This window comes from Xyrauchen texanus, chromosome 3, assembly GCF_025860055.1.
Source record: "Xyrauchen texanus isolate HMW12.3.18 chromosome 3, RBS_HiC_50CHRs, whole genome shotgun sequence".
NCBI classification, from domain to species: domain Eukaryota; kingdom Metazoa; phylum Chordata; class Actinopteri; order Cypriniformes; family Catostomidae; genus Xyrauchen; species Xyrauchen texanus.
The window spans coordinates 11,047,336-11,066,603 of record NC_068278.1 but is presented as its reverse complement, the minus strand read 5'-3'; the positions used below and the strand labels follow the sequence as shown (position 1 = coordinate 11,066,603).

The window sequence follows — 19,268 nt, the reverse complement described above, 5'->3', positions numbered from 1 at the left end:
AGAGCACACGTCTTCGCCTCAAGGGAGGGGAAAGGCGATATGCGCAAGGGATACACCTGGCCAGCTGACCCGAACTTACCTGTTTGTGTCACCTGATAACATACGGGACGAAACTGGCTTAACCCTAAGGTTACAAACCTTGCAAAGATGTTAGGTGTTGCCCAGCCCGCAGCTCTACAGATGTCTGTTAGAGAGGCGCCATGGGACAACGCCCAAGAAGCCGCAGCACCCCTGGTAGAATGGGCTCATAGGCCAGCAGGGGGTGGCACGTGCTGGGCTTGGTATGCCATAGTGATGGCATCGATGACCCAGTGGGTGATCCTCTGTTTGGAGACAGCGCTTACCTTCCGCTGTCCACTGTAGCAGACAAAGAGCCGCTCGGAGCTTCTAAAGCTGTGCATGCGATCGAAGTAGATGCGCAGAGCAAGCTCCCTGAAGGCGGTTGATGTGGCCCGGGATATGAGTGGCTCGCAGTGAGGAGGATTCCACTCCAGCCCGATACGATATTTAGCCATTTTGAGATTATCGCATCTGGGCTTCTACCAGTTGTATCATACCGATACATCGACCAGTCTAATTAAATGGACAATATATAATTTTATTTTTTAAATGATCTCATTAGAGCTGCTTCCAAGTTGATCATATCGACAATTGGCAATTTTTTTAAATGGTCACACTGGGGCTGCTTCAGATTAATAATTTGGTAGTCAATTTTAGTACTTCCAAAATATAACTACATCCTTATTAACAAAAAATAAACTGTTTGTGTTTGCTGATATTTTAGTGTGTTTTGAGTAAATATTATGCAAAATGTATTAATTTAATTTGATTGATTTTGCCTACGTCTTAATTGCCATTGTATTATTTGTATATCGACCAGCTCCTTATAATATTAGCATTGGCCATTGGTAAATCCCTATCAGTAGACTACTATTGTTAATTAGATGTTGCATAAGACAGTGCAGATGCTTTAAACTATGCTTCTTGCACAGTTATAGCTTCAACGGTTCTCAGATGAGCCATATGAGTTCAATGAGCTTTTGGAAATTGCCTCTTTGATTATGACAACAGGATCATAGTTAAAGGGATAGTTCACCCAAAAATGTTTAATCAGTTCTCTCATCGTGATGTTGTTCCAGAGTTCTGTGGAACACAAAAGGAGATATTTTGAAAAATGTCCACGCAATGCAAGCATTAAGTGATCAATGGCTGCCAAACTCCAAAAAGTTTAAAAAAATTTAAAAAACATATTATAATAGCTTTTTGGGAGGAACAGACAAAATGTAATTTGTTATTCATTGAAAATGTACCTGTCACGATTTCCTTGTTGTCTGCCCCGTGTTTTCCATGTCACCGTCACGATCGTTCCCGTTCCTTCACACTCTGTCACGATTCCTTGGTTGTCTGTCCCGTGTTTTCCATGTCACCGTCACGATTGTGTCCGGTCCTTCACAGTCGCGATTCTTTGGTTGTCTGTCCCGTGTTTTCCATGTCACCGTCACGATTGTTTCCGGTCCTCAACAGTCTGTCATTGTTCGCACCTGAATGTCGTTTGTTATCTTCCTGTGTCGTTGTATATAACCCTGTTTGTTTCTCCATTCCCCTGTCGGTCTTTGATGTATATGGATGCCTGTTTCCCGTGTTTTCCGTCGATGTTTACCCCGCCTGTTAACTCTTCGTATGCCTTCCGTGTTTTTGTTTGACTTTTTCCCATTGTGGATGTTTCCTTTGTTCGTGTTTTTTCGTGTTGCCCTTGTATTTAAATAAAGTCTCGCTGCGTTTAGATCCTCGCCCCTCGTCTGCCTTCCTGCTCACCTACACTCATAACAGAAAGACCGACCCAAAAATGGATCTAGCAGCGGTTTTTACCGAACTGGCCCAAGCAGATTTGACCGTTCGCGAGTACTCACATCTCTTCTCCACTGTCGTCATCTACACCGGGTTCGACGACGCTTCCCTGAAAACCATCTACCGGGTCGGGTTACCATCATGCCGGCGGAGGGAAGTGCCGGAACCCGGAGAGCACACGTGGAGGGAGTATGTGAGTCTCGTTGTGAACTCGCTGCCGAGGAACCACCCCTCTTCATTCCGGCTTTCGAGCCAGAGCCCATGCCTACCCTGATCGACGAGCCAGCGCTGCCAACTTCGTCCGCCCGGAGGAGGAGAAGAAAAGCTTCCGCTCTCCAGCTCACGCCGGCCACGGTCAGCGAGCCAGCGCCCACGCTTACCACGGTCAACGAGCCAACGCCAACGCCTGCCACGGTCAACGAGCCAACGTCAACGCCTGCCACGATCAGCGCCATCCCAGAGCCAGCGCCTGTAGCCTCGACCGTCCCAGAGCCAGCGCCAGTAGCCTCGACCGTCCAAGAGCCAGCGCCAGTAGCCTCAACCGTCCCAGAGCCAGCGCCAGTAGCCATGACCGTCCAATAGCCAGCACCCCTCGAGCCTTCCAAGGCTCCGCCTCTTGAGCCTCCCGAGCCTTCCAGGCCTCCACCTCCCAGGGCTCCGCCTCTCAAGTCTCTCGAGTCTTCCAGGGCTCCTCCTCCCGAGCCTCCCAGGGCTCCGCCTCTCAAGTTTCTCGAGTCTTCCAGGGCTCCTCCTCCCGAGCCTACCAGGGCTCCGCCTCTCAAGTCTCTCGAGCCTCCCAGGGCTCCGCCTCTCGAGTCTCTCGAGTCTTCCAGGGCTCCTCCTCCCGAGCCTCCCAGGGCTCCGCCTCTCAAGTCTCTCGAGCCTCCCAGGGCTCCGCCTCTCAAGTCTCTCGAGTCTTCCAGGGCTCCTCCTCCCGAGCCTCCCAGGGCTCCGCCTCTCAAGTCTTGCGAGCCTCCCAGGGCTCCTCCTCTCGAGTCTCTTGTATTTTTGGGTTTTTTTGGGATCGTCTGGAATCCGATCCTTTTGAGGGGGGATTATGTCACGATTTCCTTGTTGTCTGCCCCGTGTTTTCCATGTCACCGTCTTTGATGTATATGGATGCCTGTTTCCCGTGTTTTCCGTCGATGTTTACCCCGCCTGTTAACTCTTCGTATGCCTTCCGTGTTTTTGTTTGACTTTTTCCCATTGTGGATGTTTCCTTTGTTCGTGTTTTTTCGTGTTGCCCTTGTATTTAAATAAAGTCTCGCTGCGTTTAGATCCTCGCCCCTCGTCTGCCTTCCTGCTCACCTACACAGAACTCATAACAGTACCTCTCTGTCACAGTTCTCAAATAGTTTGCAGATATAAAAAAAAAAATGGCAAGCAAAGACTTATCGTGGCAGGTTTAAAGTTTATGATACCAAACGCCATTGGTTCTAGCATGTCTTGTTGCCAAAAGAGATTTGAGAGCTGCAGTGGAGGGGAACATTTTAAGATTAAAGTGAGTAATAACTTGAATGTTGCTCACACAAAGCTATCATATGGTGTTGCATTTTTTGCTTGCATTGTACGTAAAGGAAATCTTTTCTGAATTTCCTTTAATGTTCCATGGAGGAAAGACTAATTTATGTTAAAGTTATTTATGTTTGAAATTTCATGTGGGCAAGTAAATAAAGACAGAATTTTCTTTTTTGGGTGAACTATTCCTTCTGTATTCCTACAGATGTCACAAGCTGAGTTAAGACATTTGTGTTAGTATTAGGTGACAGAACAGACAGAAAAACAATAGGTTTGGGGGAAAAAGATATACTGTATAACTCTATGCCAGATTGTTTCGTCCTACTTTCACACAATATAAATGGAAAAATGCAGAAACATTCAAAACCTGTTGATTCCATATGGGTCTGATCATTAGCAATGGCTCCATATAATGCTCAACTATTGCTTAGTAAGGGAATGACCGCACACTTTTCAGATTTTTGATTTATTATAATAGACAACACAGTAAATATCATCAGCCGTTAAATAGACAACAATATCTTTTTGTACAACTTATTGTACAACAAACGTAATATTACAAAAAAGAGATATATTGTTCAAAATGAACACTTTCTGATAAGATATTAATGGATTGTGTTCATAGTTAATGTGATAAACTACACTTGTGGTTAGTTAATCTACTGGGGCACCAGTGTGTACTTGACCTGAACATCTATTAAATATTAACTTTTGGACCATTTGGTTAAAAGCAATTTAATTAAATGGACAATATATAATTTTATTTTTTAAATGATCTCATTAGAGCTGCTTCCAAGTTGATCATATCGACAATTGGCAATTTTTTTAAATGGTCACACTGGGGCTGCTTCAGATTAATAATTTGGTAGTCAATTTTAGTACTTCCAAAATATAACTACATCCTTATTAACAAAAAATAAACTGTTTGTGTTTGCTGATATTTTAGTGTGTTCTCGTCTGCCTTCCTGCTCACCAACACTCATAACAGAAAGACCGACCCAAAAATGGATCTAGCAGCGGTTTTTACCGAACTGGCCCAAGCAGATTTGACCGTTCGCGAGTACTCACATCTCTTCTCCACTGTCGTCATCTACACCGGGTTCGACGACGCTTCCCTGAAAACCATCTACCGGGTCGGGTTACCATCATGCCGGCGGAGGGAAGCGCCGGAACCCGGAGAGCACACGTGGAGGGAGTATGTGAGTCTCGTTGTGAAGAAACTCGCTGCCGAGGAACCACCCCTCTTCATTCCGGCTTTCGAGCCAGAGCCCATGCCTACCCTGATCGACGAGCCAGCGCTGCCAACTTCGTCCGCCCGGAGGAGGAGAAGAAAAGCTTCCGCTCTCCAGCTCACGCCGGCCACGGTCAGCGAGCCAGCGCCCACGCTTACCACGGTCAACGAGCCAACGCCTGCCACGGTCAACGAGCCAACGTCAACGCCTGCCACGATCAGCGCCATCCCAGAGCCAGCGCCTGTAGCCTCGACCGTCCCAGAGCCAGCGCCAGTAGCCTCGACCGTCCAAGAGCCAGCGCCAGTAGCCTCAACCGTCCCAGAGCCAGCGCCAGTAGCCATGACCGTCCAATAGCCAGCACCCCTCGAGCCTTCCAAGGCTCCGCCTCTTGAGCCTCCCGAGCCTTCCAGGCCTCCACCTCCCAGGGCTCCGCCTCTCAAGTCTCTCGAGTCTTCCAGGGCTCCTCCTCCCGAGCCTCCCAGGGCTCCGCCTCTCAAGTTTCTCGAGTCTTCCAGGGCTCCTCCTCCCGAGCCTACCAGGGCTCCGCCTCTCAAGTCTCTCGAGCCTCCCAGGGCTCCGCCTCTCGAGTCTCTCGAGTCTTCCAGGGCTCCTCCTCCCGAGCCTCCCAGGGCTCCGCCTCTCAAGTCTCTCGAGCCTCCCAGGGCTCCGCCTCTCAAGTCTCTCGAGTCTTCCAGGGCTCCTCCTCCCGAGCCTCCCAGGGCTCCGCCTCTCAAGTCTTGCGAGCCTCCCAGGGCTCCTCCTCTCGAGTCTCTTGTATTTTTGGGTTTTTTTGGGATCGTCTGGAATCCGATCCTTTTGAGGGGGGATTATGTCACGATTTCCTTGTTGTCTGCCCCGTGTTTTCCATGTCACCGTCACGATCGTTCCCGGTCCTTCACACTCTGTCACGATTCCTTGGTTGTCTGTCCCGTGTTTTCCATGTCACCGTCACGATTGTTTCCGGTCCTCTGCACTCTGTCATTGTTCGCACCTGAATGTCGTTTCTTATCTTCCTGTGTCGTTGTATATAACCCTGTTTGTTTCTCCATTCCCCTGTCTGTCTTTGATGTATGTGGATGCTTGTTTCCCGTGTTTCCCGTCGATGTTTACCCCGCCTGTTAACTCTTCGTATGCCTTCCGTGTTTTTGTTTGACTTTTTCCCATTGTGGATGTTTCCTTTGTTCGTGTTTTTTCGTGTTGCCCTTGTATTTAAATAAAGTCTCGCTGCGTTTAGATCCTCGCCCCTCGTCTGCCTTCCTGCTCACCTACACAGAACTCATAACAGTACCTCTCTGTCACAGTTCTCAAATAGTTTGCAGATATAAAAAAAAAAATGGCAGGCAAAGACTTATCGTGGCAGGTTTAAAGTTTATGATACCAAACGCCATTGGTTCTAGCATGTCTTGTTGCCAAAAGAGATTTGAGAGCTGCAGTGGAGGGGAACATTTTAAGATTAAAGTGAGTAATAACTTGAGTGTTGCTCACACAAAGCTATCATATGGTGTTGCATTTTTTGCTTGCATTGTACGTAAAGGAAATCTTTTCTGAATTTCCTTTAATGTTCCATGGAGGAAAGACTAATTTATGTTAAAGTTATTTATGTTTGAAATTTCATGTGGGCAAGTAAATAAAGACAGAATTTTCTTTTTTGGGTGAACTATTCCTTCTGTATTCCTACAGATGTCACAAGCTGAGTTAAGACATTTGTGTTAGTATTAGGTGACAGAACAGACAGAAAAACAATAGGTTTGGGGGAAAAAGATATACTGTATAACTCTATGCCAGATTGTTTCGTCCTACTTTCACACAATATAAATGGAAAAATGCAGAAACATTCAAAACCTGTTGATTCCATATGGGTCTGATCATTAGCAATGGCTCCATATAATGCTCAACTATTGCTTAGTAAGGGAATGACCGCACACTTTTCAGATTTTTGATTTATTATAATAGACAACACAGTAAATATCATCAGCCGTTAAATAGACAACAATATCTTTTTGTACAACTTATTGTACAACAAACGTAATATTACAAAAAAGAGATATATTGTTCAAAATGAACACTTTCTGATAAGATATTAATGGATTGTGTTCATAGTTAATGTGATAAACTACACTTGTGGTTAGTTAATCTACTGGGGCACCAGTGTGTACTTGACCTGAACATCTATTAAATATTAACTTTTGGACCATTTGGTTAAAAGCAATTTAAAAAATGGCTTAGAAAATTGAAGTTCATTCTGCTGGTCTAGCATAATTTGTTTGCTACTTGGATTGATATTTTGTTATCTAATGCATTGAAATTATTTTTGGAGCCACTGAACAAATGAGCTGTACAATACTTTTATCCAAAATAGTCTAATCTAACATCTTTCCCAACCTTAAAAAAACTTTATCAATTACATTTGAAATTTGCAATGCAAAAATGTATGATACATTTACATTTACATAAAGCAATTCCAGTTACAAAAAAAAATAATCATTTGAAATATTCTTTTGTCTAGAAAAACAACCACTGCCACTTTTAATGCAGGATTACATACATTTATTTTAGAGAGTGTAGATAGTCAGTGCACACATTATAGAATAGATCAATCATTACTGCCGTCTTGGCCCTTGGCCCCTGCCGGCCCCTGGTTGGCCAGGTAGAGGACCAGGTCCCCTAGGGCCTGGCGCACGAGTCACAGGCCCCCGGTCATTAGGATTGGCTGATGCGAGTGACACATCTTTCTGCAGACGCACACCATCTCCAGCTGTGCCTGGTTTCACTTTTGGAGACTTCCCACCCTGGTCAGGTTTTTTGTCTAAGGTGAAAATACACAGATAGAAAATAGGTACCAATAGCTTTTAGGTAAATTGTGCAAATGCGTAAACTAAAGAGAAAAATCTACGTAACTGACCCTTCTTAAAGCTCTGAAACCTTGGTATTAGTATTCAGTAAGTAGTAAGCTAGTAATACATTTCAAACATAGCCCTTGTCTGATAATATGAAGGGCAACAGTTGCTAACCTAGGATTGGACAGAAGGAAATAGCACCCAGAAATTTAAATTATTTCATAATTTATTCACCCTCATTTCATGGCAAACCTGTGGGACGATCTTTCTTACGCAGAACATAAAAAGAGAAATTTTGATAAATATCCCAGTCCATCTTTTCAATACAATGGTGGTGGATAGTGACTCACATTAAAGCTCATAAAAGTATCCAAAAAGTGTCATAAAAGTAGTAAATGTGACTCTTGCGTCATATTCCAAGTCTTTTGAAGCTACAAAACTACACATTTTTCAATGAAAATTTTGAGAGAGGAACTTGTTCATATGAGAGAGGAACTTGTGCTGTAACACTGAAAATGCCACTGTGAATGGAGCCAGCCCTGGGGTGAGTAAATTATGATGCATTTTCATTTTTGGGTTTAGACAGGCACCTGTGCTATTCTCCTGAGAGAGTTGAGAGCGATTGGGAAGTAGATCCTCCAGGTCCTTCATCACCTGGTTAGTGCTGTCTTTGTTATTTCGTCTGTTCTTCTCCTCATCTCTTGCCTAAAGATGTGTTTGCATTAGGAAATAACAATGACTAAGTAATTAAAGGAATATTCTGAGTTCAATACAAGTTAAGCTCAATCAACAGCATTTATGACATAATATTGATTACCACAAAAAAATATGTTTGACTCGTCCCTCCTCCAATCTAAAATCGAAGTTACTGTCAGAGCCGTAGCCTAGCGGGCTGCACTCATAATATGTGGTGTTGATGCATCGTGGGTGAGTTTGAGTCCTGGCTTGTGAGGTCCTTTCCCACTCCTCTCCCCTGTCATTTCCTTTCTGCTCTCCACTAACTCTGTCATTAAAAAGCCTACAAAAGGCCAAAAAAAAAGTACAAAAATAAATACTCAATATTACAGTGAGGCACTTACAATGGAAGTGAATGGGACCGATTTTGGAGGGTTTAAACAAAGAAATGTGAAGCATATAATTTTATAAAAGAGCTTAAATGTATTCTGTTTAAACTCATGTATTATTTGAGCTGTAAAGTTGTTTAAATCCTAAATTTTACAATCATTTTAGGGTTTGTTGACATCGTCATGGCAACAAAGTTGTAATATTGGCCATAATTTTACACAGAAAAGGTTAGTAAGTTAAATCATGATAACATAATTTGTGGCTATACTTCTGAAAGTGTGAGTATTTTAATGTTTGCGAATTGGCCTCATTCACTTTCATATTAACTGCCTCACTGTAACCCAGAGGGGCGAGTCAAAATACATTTTTGTGGTAATCAACATTATGCCACAAATGTTGTCAATTGAGCTTAACTTGTATTGAACCCGGATTATTACTTTAAATAAATATCTCCCATAATAAATCTTGGCATGCATTGCTGTGCATCTTGTGCAACATAGAGACCACTGACCATCTGCATCTTCTTTTTTAGCTCATTGTTGGAGTTCTTGTAGGCCTCTGACACTGCATTCAGGTAGTATATGGCCAGGCTGTAAGAAACCCATGCTAAAAATTCATTATCAAATGTATTTTACTGGTTACAAATCAGCTGGCGTCCTTTTTAAGTGGTAATGACTTTATAATAATTCACTCACACCATGAGCAGCACTGCAGCTATAATAAGCCCAGGGTTTGCTACGTAGCCTAAGAGCGTCCCCATGAATGCTGGTAAATCCAAATCGATGGTTTCCATGACGACGTCAATCATTTTTTCCTTGCCACTGTGGTAACAAGGAACAAATAAATTAGTTTGTTCACATTTAACTGTGTGTATGCAGGACCGTTGACCGGTGGAACAACTGGGAATTTTTCTTTCTTTTGATTTTGGGGTGAAATATGACCTTTATGTGGCTATGTGTCACCTCAAAATTCTGTGTAAAGATGCAACACTACATAAAAGCTGAATATGCCAGCTCATGAGACACACCTAATCCAATACTAGCAGAGACGGCCAAACTATAAAGCATCTTGTCATTGTGAATTTAAGGAATAGTTCACCCCAAAATGAAAATTCTCTCATTATTCGCTCATCCTCATGAAATCTAAGATGTGTTTGACTTTCTTACTTTTGCAGAACACAAACCAAGATTTTTAGAAGAATATTTCTGCACTGTAGATCCTTACAATACAAGTGAAAAGTGGCCAAAAGCTCTGAAAATCACAAAAAAGAAGCATAAAATTAATGTAAATGACTCCAGTGGTAAAATACATGTCTACAGAAGCGATATGATAGGTATGTGAGAGAAACAGTTTTCTTTTTAGTCTAAATATAGAAACAGAATAATATTCAAGTCATTTTGTACTCTAAATTTCCACTTTCACTTCTGAAAGTGAAAGTGAACGTGGAGATTTAGAGTAATAATTACATAAATAATGTTCTGTTTCTCACCCACACTTATCATATTGCATCTGAATACATGAATTAAAAACTGGAGTCATATGGATTACTTTTATCTTTCCTTTATGTGATTTTTGTAGCTAAAAATTCTGGTCATCATTCAATTGCATTGTACCTACAGAGCTGAAATATTCTACTAAAAAAATTGTTATGTTCTGCTGTAGAAAGTAAGTCACGTACATCGGCATGGCATGAGGGTGATTCAATTATAAGAGAATTTTCCTTTTTGGGTGAACTATTCCTTTAAATGTGTTTGCTTGAGCTCATCACCTGAAGGGTCCACAGTCAAAGGAAGGAGGTAAAGACATGATGGTGTAAACCACAGGCAGGAGACTCAGGAAGAGGATGAGCAGTAACAGGCCCATGTAGAAATTATTGGATTTGGAAGCTTTAAAGACTCTCTCATGAGGGACATTACAGGCCATTACAGCCCAGCACTGGTAGTACATGGAGGACAGGAGACGCAGAACATTGATGCCCACCAGACCAGGAGCGTAGAATGCCCCCATCCTGACAAACAAAGATAAATAACAGGATATCAAGATGTACAGTACATTATGGTGGCTAATTCTACATTTTGGTATACAGGAATCCAATGTCAAGTTAATGTTAATTAAGATGCCTTTTGTAAGGTGTTACATTTCAACTAAAAAAGGGAAGTCAACTCAAGATAAAAAGCTATAAAATTGTTTACTACAGTCCTGTTTTAAAACTAAGTGTGCAGCCTCACTTTCTACTGTCTACCTAGGTAGCTAGCTACCTTCTAAGGCGGTATCCTAACTGAAATGGAACCTCATTATGTGACTGATTTGAAACTATTCATAGGCAGCAACTCTTGTTAGTGGCCAAAAAAAGGGTACCTCACATGAAGTGAGACCTGATTAGTGCTCAAAGTTGACTAATAGAGTCTGACATTAGCATGTTGCTAAGCTAATAATGTGTTAGTGTAATTTCATGTTGACTACAGAAAATGTGTATGCTTTTAACTGTGCGTCAACACAGAATAATTTACTTCCCTTTCTCATTGAGACCATTGCTAATCATTTTGATGTAGTTATCTTGTTGTTTGTGTATTTAATCCTACCAGATCATTCCTTGGTTGAAAACCAAACCGAGTACATTCCCGCTTATGTCAAATTCACCATAGGAAGGCTGGGAATGAAAGAGGTTGTTAGTTATGAAAACCTGAAATGGCTCTGATTGGCTACATACCAGCTGAGTTTACATACACTTATGTTGAAGCCATTAATTTTTTTTTTACTACTCCACAGATTTAATAATTAGGACAGCTATTTATTTTTCCAACAATTGTTTACAGACAGATTGTTTCACTTTTAATTGAATATATCATAATTCCAGTGGGTCAGAATTTTACGTACACTAAGTTAACTGTGCATTTAAGCAGCTTGGAAAATTCCATAAAATGATGTCAAGCTTTTAGACAATTAGCCAATTAGCTTCTGATTGGAGGTGTACTGAATTGGAGGTGTACCTGTGGATGTATTTTAAGGCCTACCTCCAAACTCAGTGCCTCTTTACTTGACATCAAGGGAAAATCAAAAGAAATTTGAAATGAAAAATTGTGAGCCTCCACAAGTCTGGTTCATACTTCAAATGCCTGAAGGTACCACGTTCACCTGTACAAACAATAGTATGCAAGTATAAATGGGACTACGCAGCCATCATACCACTCGGGAAGGAGACACATTCTGTCTCCTAGAGATGAACGTAGTTTGGTTCGAAATGTGAAAATCAATCCCAGAACAACAACAAAGGACCTTGTGAAGATGCTAGAGGAAAGAGCTAGACAAGTATCTATATCCACAGCAAAATTAGTCCTAAATTGACATAACCTGAAAGGCTGCTCAGCAAGGAAAATGCCAATGCTCCAAAAACACCATAAAAAAGTTTGCAAGTGCATATGGGGACAAAGATCTTACTTTTTGGAGAAATGTCATCTGGTCTAAAGAAACAAAATGTAACTGTTTGGCTATAATGAGTTATGTTTGGAGGAAAAAGGTTGAGGCTTGCAAGCCGAAGAACACCCAACCGTGAAGCATGGGGGTGGCAGCATCATGTTGTGGAGGTGATTTGCTGCAGGAGGGACTGGTGCACTTCACAAAATAGATGTCATCATGAGGAAGGAAAATGATGTGGATGGATATATTGAAGCAACATCTCAAGAAAACAGACAGGAAGTTCTGGCAAAATGTCTTAAGGACAACAAAGTCAAGGTATTGCAGTGGCCATCACAAGCCCTGACCACAATCCGATAGAAAACTTATGGGCAGAACTGAAAAAGCATGTGTGACAAAGGAGGCCTACAAACCTGACACACCAGTTCTGTCTGGATGAATGGAACAACATTCCAGCAACTCATTGTGAGAAGCTTGTGGAAGGATACCCAAAACATTTGACCCAAGTTAAACAATATAAAGGCAATGACACCACATACTAACTAATTGTATGTAATCTTATGACCCACTGGGAATGTGATGAAATAAATAAAAGCTGAAATAGATAATTCTCTCTACTATTATTCTATGAAATAGACATTTCACATTCTTAAAATAATGTACTGTATATAATCCTAACTGACCTAAGATAGGGAATGTTTTCTAAGATTAAATGTCAGGAATTGTGAAAAACTGAGTTTAAATGTATTTGGCTAAGGTGTATGTAATTTTCTGACTTCAACTATATAGTGTATGGATTGTGATGAGACTGTTTATTGGACTCACCCAGCCAGCCTCCAGGTCCCAGCACCAGCAGTAATTCAGGAAACGCACAATCAGCGCTCTAAAGAAGTCACCAATCAGGATGGTCAGATACGTCACCTGTATATCTGATATGGTCAGCTTCACAAACTCCTGTTAGAGAAATGGTAATTAGAGGTAAATGGTTTGCTTACATCAACTAATATGAATCAAATGTGAGCTGCAGCAAAGGTGAAGATTATCAGTGAATAATGACTTTTCTGTCTAGTCATCGGTTTATCGAATGGCTTCGGAACACTTTTAATATAATGCACAAGTCATATGGATTAACTTTGTGGCACTTTTATAATGCTTTCCGTGACATTTTTGACCAGAGCCCTTGTTAATTTCTGACAATGCATCAAAGAGTAAGGACAGAATTTCTTTGGCTTCTGTTGGCTTTACAGATTAGAATAGTATGGGAAGAGTATGTGACACTTTACTAGTCCCACTGTGGTCTCCCAGCACGGGCCTCTGATGACATCAGAAGGGTCCATAGGAGGTGGAATGCCTGTGTAATTTGGATTATTGGCAGTGAAGTTGGCATAATATTCCTGTATGAACCACAAGCTGGCATTCTTTATTGAATCCTCTTCTTCAAGCTTTATTAGAAACAAAGGTTTTTATTCATTATATTGCATATTTTATCTTAAAAAGCAATGATTTACTGTCATCATAAGGGTTCTTACTTTAGCATTGACCTCATCGAACAGAGCCAGCAGGAATGTGTAGAGGTTTCCAAGGAAGAGAGCAAATATACGTCCCAGCTGCCACTTGAGAGCGATACGAGGATGGTATTCCTCCAGCTCAGCGATGGTCTCAAAGAGCATCGGACCCACAAGACCCAACAGAGACATGATGATCTCAAGCTGAGGTACAGGGTTTTTACATCATTAGCTGGGCTTTTACACACATTGTAATATTTCTACAGACAATGTCTTTAAATGCAAAGGTTATTATACATACTGTTTAAAAATGCATTTAGTTTTTTTTTCTTCTGGGGCTTAAAGTACAATATAAACAATGTTTAGGTGGTGTAACTGTCCAGTGATTGTAAAACAAGGGGGGAAGTCTCATTAAAAGGCAAAAATTGTTGGAAAAAGTAAAGTAGTTAGGAATAATCTTGACTTATTGTTTCTAAAAACTATAGACAAATCTCAAATCTTCCTGTCATAGGCAAGATCATTGAAAAGGTTGTTTAAATTCTTAAACTCAAATGGCTTGGACAATTTTCAGTCTGGTCTCTGACCTCATCATAGCACAGAGACAATGGTCATAAAGAAACTAAATGATATTCGTTTAAATACTGATTCAGGCAAATAAAAGTGCTGGTATTACTAGATCTCACTGCTGCTTTTGACACTGTTGACCACAACATACTCCTAGACACACTGGAAAACTGGGTAGGGCTCTCTGTGACAGTCCTCAGCTGGTTCAGGTTGTATCTAGGTTACTATGTGAACATAGGCAACAAACAATTTAAGTGGACTTCCAAGACGTGTGGCGTCCCACAAGTTTTAATTCTGGCACCTCTCTTTTTTTAACCTGTATACTTTCACTAGGCCAAATTATGAAAGACTTAAATTGAGTACCATAACTATGCAGACGACACCCAGATCTATATAGTCCTCTCGCCAAATGACTACAGTACAACACCAGTTATTTTAATCGACTCTCTTTGCCAGTGCATTGATGAAATTAACAGTTGGATGTGCCAAAACGTCCTACAGTTAAATAATGACAAGACAGAGGTCATTGTATTTGGCAACAAAGGTGAAATTCCCTTTGACTCCAGGGGTCTAAAAAAATCAAGTCAGGAATCTTGGTGTCATTTTGGAGTCAGACCTTAGTTTCAATAGTCATATCAAAGCAATAACTAAATCAGCCTATCATCTAAAAAATATTACAAAAATTGAATGTGTCGTATCCAGTCAACTTTTGATGCATTCATCACCTATAGTGTTGACTACTGCAATGGACTCCTCACCGGCCTTCCTAAAAAGACCATTAGACAGCTGCTACTCATTCAAAATGCTTCTCACATGTTATAAGCCATTAATAATGGTGGTAAAGTTTACATCTAAGTGAAACAGGGGGAAGAGGGCAAAAAAAAGTACGTGTGCAGATCGATTTTTGCTTAAGCAGCTAAATAAAATTGGATTGGATTAATATATCTTAAAACCAGAGGTCAGGTTCCTCTCGAGTTGTTTTTTTTTTTCACCACTAAATTACAATGAAAGGTTATCCTAGCTACTGTCACTTTAGCTTGTTCACAGGGGGCTTTCAAACAACAGTGCCTGATTTTCTATAAAGCTGCTTTGAAACTATGTGAACAGTGGAACATTTGTGGGTGCTCATATCGCATCGTAAGGCTATACATAGTGTCGTATCATGAAATTTGTGTGTCGTTACATGCCTATACTCCAGTGATGATGTCTTCACACTGGTGTCCAGTTACATTTAGCATTTATTTTAAAGTACTATTACTAGTTTATAAATCACTTAATGGCCTAGGACCTAAATAAATTGCAGCTATGCTTGTTGAAAATAAACGTAACAGACCTCTCAGATCATTAGGATTAAGTCAGTTAAAAATACTGCCATCTGGTGTTCAAAAAATTAAGCGCAACAAGTAAGCCGCTGTGGCCAAGTAGGCATAGTTGCAGCCCAGAGATGTCCAAAAGTGGGTTGCGCCTACTCCAAAAGGAGGCGCCACTTCCACACAAGGTTAGGGTTAGGGAAAGGTTTAGGTTAGGGGCTCCCTATGTCTTTGCTGGCGGTTTGGAGCTCCTGCCCCTTTTTGGCGCTCTGCCTGCAGCTTTATCTTTCTCGCGGTGGCTAATGTATTATTAACACTATTATGTTGGCTTCGTCTATTGTTAATTAAAGTAAGTGTATATAAATAAATAAGAAATAACCTAGTGAATGCTTAATGGCTTCAGATATGACTTAAGAATTCACTATGTTCTGTTAAGAAATAAAAACAATGTCTGAGATTAAATCAATAACTGATTATTAACACTTAATTGTGAAACAAGAAAAAGTGATAAACTATGGACAAAATGGGCTTTTTTTGTCCATAGTTTATCACTTGGGTGATAAATGGGTGAACTTAGTAATTCCTTTTTATATTTATTTAATCTTTTGTTATTAACAATTTGTATTGATTCCTTTCATAACATAAATACACATAACAAAAATACAGAATCAAATTATATACGTTAAGCCCCTCCCCCCGAACATTCCCATTTTCACAGCCTTCTATAAATGACCTCCTCGAATGCCGCCACCCCGCCCATATCTCCTGCAATGAGGGTGCTCCAGCTGACTTCCATCTCCTGAGAATGATCCGTCTGCCGATCATAACTCATGCTTTGGATTTTTTAGTGAATGAGGCATACTGTATGTATCCGACCCCTAAGAACCACCTTAAGTGCCTCCCAAGCCATACCTACAGAGGATACTGAGGACCAGTTGGTCTCCATATGTAAACCTTTAACGTTTGTTGGAATTCAGGATTTTGCAAAAGGGATACATTAAAGTGCCAACTATATGATTTCTTTTTCTCCGTATGTTGCAACACCTCTAAACTCACCAGGGTGTGACCTGGGACTAAGATGTTTCCAATTGAATGATCAACAACAGATGAAATGAGGGACTTCGATTTTTTTTTTTTTTTACCTATTCTGGAATAAATCTTATAGACTGATGAAAAAAATGCGTAGTCCCTACCAGATGGGTTCAAAAGTCTCCAAATATCTGTAAGACCAAGATTTTTACACATCCTGTGAAGCATCAATGTTGCTCTAGGGGGCTTACACACTTTTGCTTCACTATGATCAAGGACTGAGTGCATCAATAGATTAAAGTCTCCTCCCAATATTATATCATGAGTGGTGCCAACGGCTTACAACATCCCTTCAAGATCTTTAAAAAAGCCCTGATCTTCAGCGTTAGGCAAGTAAATATTAGCCAAAAGAAACTTTGCCCCTGAATTTCTGCTAAAACTATAATGACTTTTGAATACTAGATGCTTACTAATCAGTGTAATGACTCCCCTGCTCTTACTTGAGCCAGCACTAAAGAAAAAATGTCCACCCCATACCTTCCCAAATTTTTCAGCTTCCTTCGGGGAACGTTTTTTCTTGAAATTTCTTGAAGAGTCCTCGGACAGTCAAGTGAATGTTCAGTGAGTCAGTCCACTTGGCTGCAATGTAAGTACTACAAAATAACTTACTCCATTGATTTTATGAAGGACATCACTTGCTGTGGAGATGTAAATATTTTATGGCCATCCTTAGCATCTATTCTCAATTTGGCGGGGAACATCAGTGCAAAAGCGACCTCCCTTTGATGTTTCTTGCATTCCTTGGATCAATCACGTTTCTCTCTTGTCGAATTCACAAAATCTGTGAACAAGAAGATGCTATGGTTCTTCCAAGAAAGCCTTTACTTCTCACCTCGTGTAACAAAAGATCTTTATTGGATGATCTCAGAAATTTGTCCAGAATTGATCGGTGCCTCTCTCCCTCAGCGGATTGCCAAGCCGGAACCCTGTGAGCTTGCTTGATTTCCAGTTTATGGCCTGTTATGTCAAGCAGACTCAGAAAGAGCCCATCCAGTAATTTCACCATATCCCGACCTTCTTCATCCTCAGGAATTCCAACACTTCCGACATTATTCCGGCAGTTACGGTTCTCCAAGTCCTCCAACTTCTCCCAAACTCGTTCCAAATCCACCTTGGTCACTAGCGGATTAGCAGCTAATCCCCTCTCCGATGACTTCAGTTAATTGATCTGTTTCTCGACATCCCCCACTCTTGTAACCACCTCTGTGAATTTTGTCTCAGTGATTGATCGACGTATTACAGCAAGATCTTCCAAGTCAGCAATGACCTTCATCAGCATTGCTGACATGTTCCTTCCAAAATTGCCGAATTTCCCTCACATCTCTGGCCAAATTGTTAGGGGGCCTCCTGGGGGCATCATCTTGAGCACATACTGTAAGTGTCTTTTAATGTCTCCAGAACCCGAAGATTTTGAATTCTTTTACATATTGTCTTCCTAGAACAGTTAAGGATCAGAGAGTATCGAATCTCACCGGTTTATGACATAAAAAGTATTAAAACTAGCAAAGTGTGCAGAGCTCGCCATTCACATGTCCGAACCTCACATGGCATCAAGTGACCTCTCCTTATTTATTTAATCTTGTATTTTCTTTATAATGTTTTATTTGAAGCACTTTGCATTACAGCTGTGAATGAAATGTTTCTGCCATTTCTAGTCTTGATCTCAAAATGTTTCCAGTGCAATAAAACGTTCTTGTTGCTCACTATGTTCCCTTACCGGAAACATTGTCCCATTCAGAAGTGATCATGCCTATGCTCTATTTCCTTTAAAGAAAATTGCCCTCCACTCTGAGAGCTTCAGATGGCTGAAAGGTAATAAAGGTCAGTCGGAACTCACTTGAAGTGATTCTTATTCGTAATTATGTTTGGAATGAATCTACAGCATTGATTGTGCTCCCTATGAAGTGCCCTTCGTAGGCATGATCAGCACCAGTTAGAAAACAGCCAGATGCGGTGAACAGTTTTAGGGTGAGGGTGTGTTCTCGTTCTAGAAAGCATTTGATTTGACAAGGTTTCTCAACATCTATGTGACCTCATTGATGTTCCTGAGTCTTTTTATCCTGTAGACAGAGACTGCGGATTTTAAATGTTTAATCTACTGACATTTTTGTCAATGTTTAGAAGTACACTAGCATATTGATATATTAAATATTAAAGCTAATAGATATGGAATAAAAGCAGCAGAAGTTTAATTTTGATTTTCAGGGGTCTTTAAGGGGTAGCACTGTTGCCTCAGCAAGAAGGTTCGAGTCCCTGCTCATCCAGGGCCTTTCTGTGTGGAGTTTGCATGTTCTTCCCGTGTTTGAGTGGGTTTCCTCCGGGTGCTCCAGTTTCCTCCCACAGTCCAAAAAAAAACCGGTCAAGTGAATTAGAGACTCTAAATTGCCCATAGGTGAGAGTGAGCATGTGAATGTATTTGTCTGCGTATGTTAGCCCTGTGATGGACTGGCCACATATCCAGGGTGTTTACCTGTCTTCACCCCGAGACAGCTGGGATAGGCTCCAGCACGCCTCAACCCTACATACGACAAGTGGCTATATAAGATGAATGGATGGAAAGGGTATTTAAAAGTAATGTTACTTTACCATGCTACAGTGATGGTATCACACATGGCGCCTTTTTATAGTGACAAAACTATCATTGCTGAAAGGTATGATGTTGAATGTGGTACTGTGTTAATATTTACCTCATTCTTTTCATACCATGAGAGGTTATCCATGTTGGCAAATTCTTGGGAGCGTTTGACAACAAAGTAGATGAGATAACCACTTCCTCCCAGAGTGCAGGTGATAAGGAAGTTGGCAAGGACCCGTAAGAACCTCCTGAGATGAATGTTCTCATCCTTTTGGTTCTCCTGCTCATCCACTATGGATTCCTGCAGAAAG

General features: G+C 41.2%; 1 protein-coding gene across 1 annotated transcript in view; it reads right to left on the bottom strand.

Annotated features, from left to right (window-relative positions):
* Positions 1-7,198: 7,198 nt before the first annotated feature.
* The window catches only part of tmc2a (transmembrane channel-like 2a), a 35,044-nt gene continuing 22,974 nt past the window's right edge, over positions 7,199-19,268 (bottom strand). Inside the window, exons 11-20 of the mRNA XM_052109166.1 lie at positions 19,070-19,258; positions 13,444-13,623; positions 13,198-13,356; positions 12,740-12,868; positions 11,083-11,150; positions 10,269-10,508; positions 9,196-9,321; positions 9,012-9,090; positions 8,026-8,140; positions 7,199-7,404 (exon numbers count right to left, since the gene is read on the bottom strand). Of these exons, the coding sequence (XP_051965126.1) occupies positions 7,199-7,404; positions 8,026-8,140; positions 9,012-9,090; positions 9,196-9,321; positions 10,269-10,508; positions 11,083-11,150; positions 12,740-12,868; positions 13,198-13,356; positions 13,444-13,623; positions 19,070-19,258 (1,491 nt within the window). The remainder of the gene's footprint in view (positions 7,405-8,025; positions 8,141-9,011; positions 9,091-9,195; positions 9,322-10,268; positions 10,509-11,082; positions 11,151-12,739; positions 12,869-13,197; positions 13,357-13,443; positions 13,624-19,069; positions 19,259-19,268) is intronic.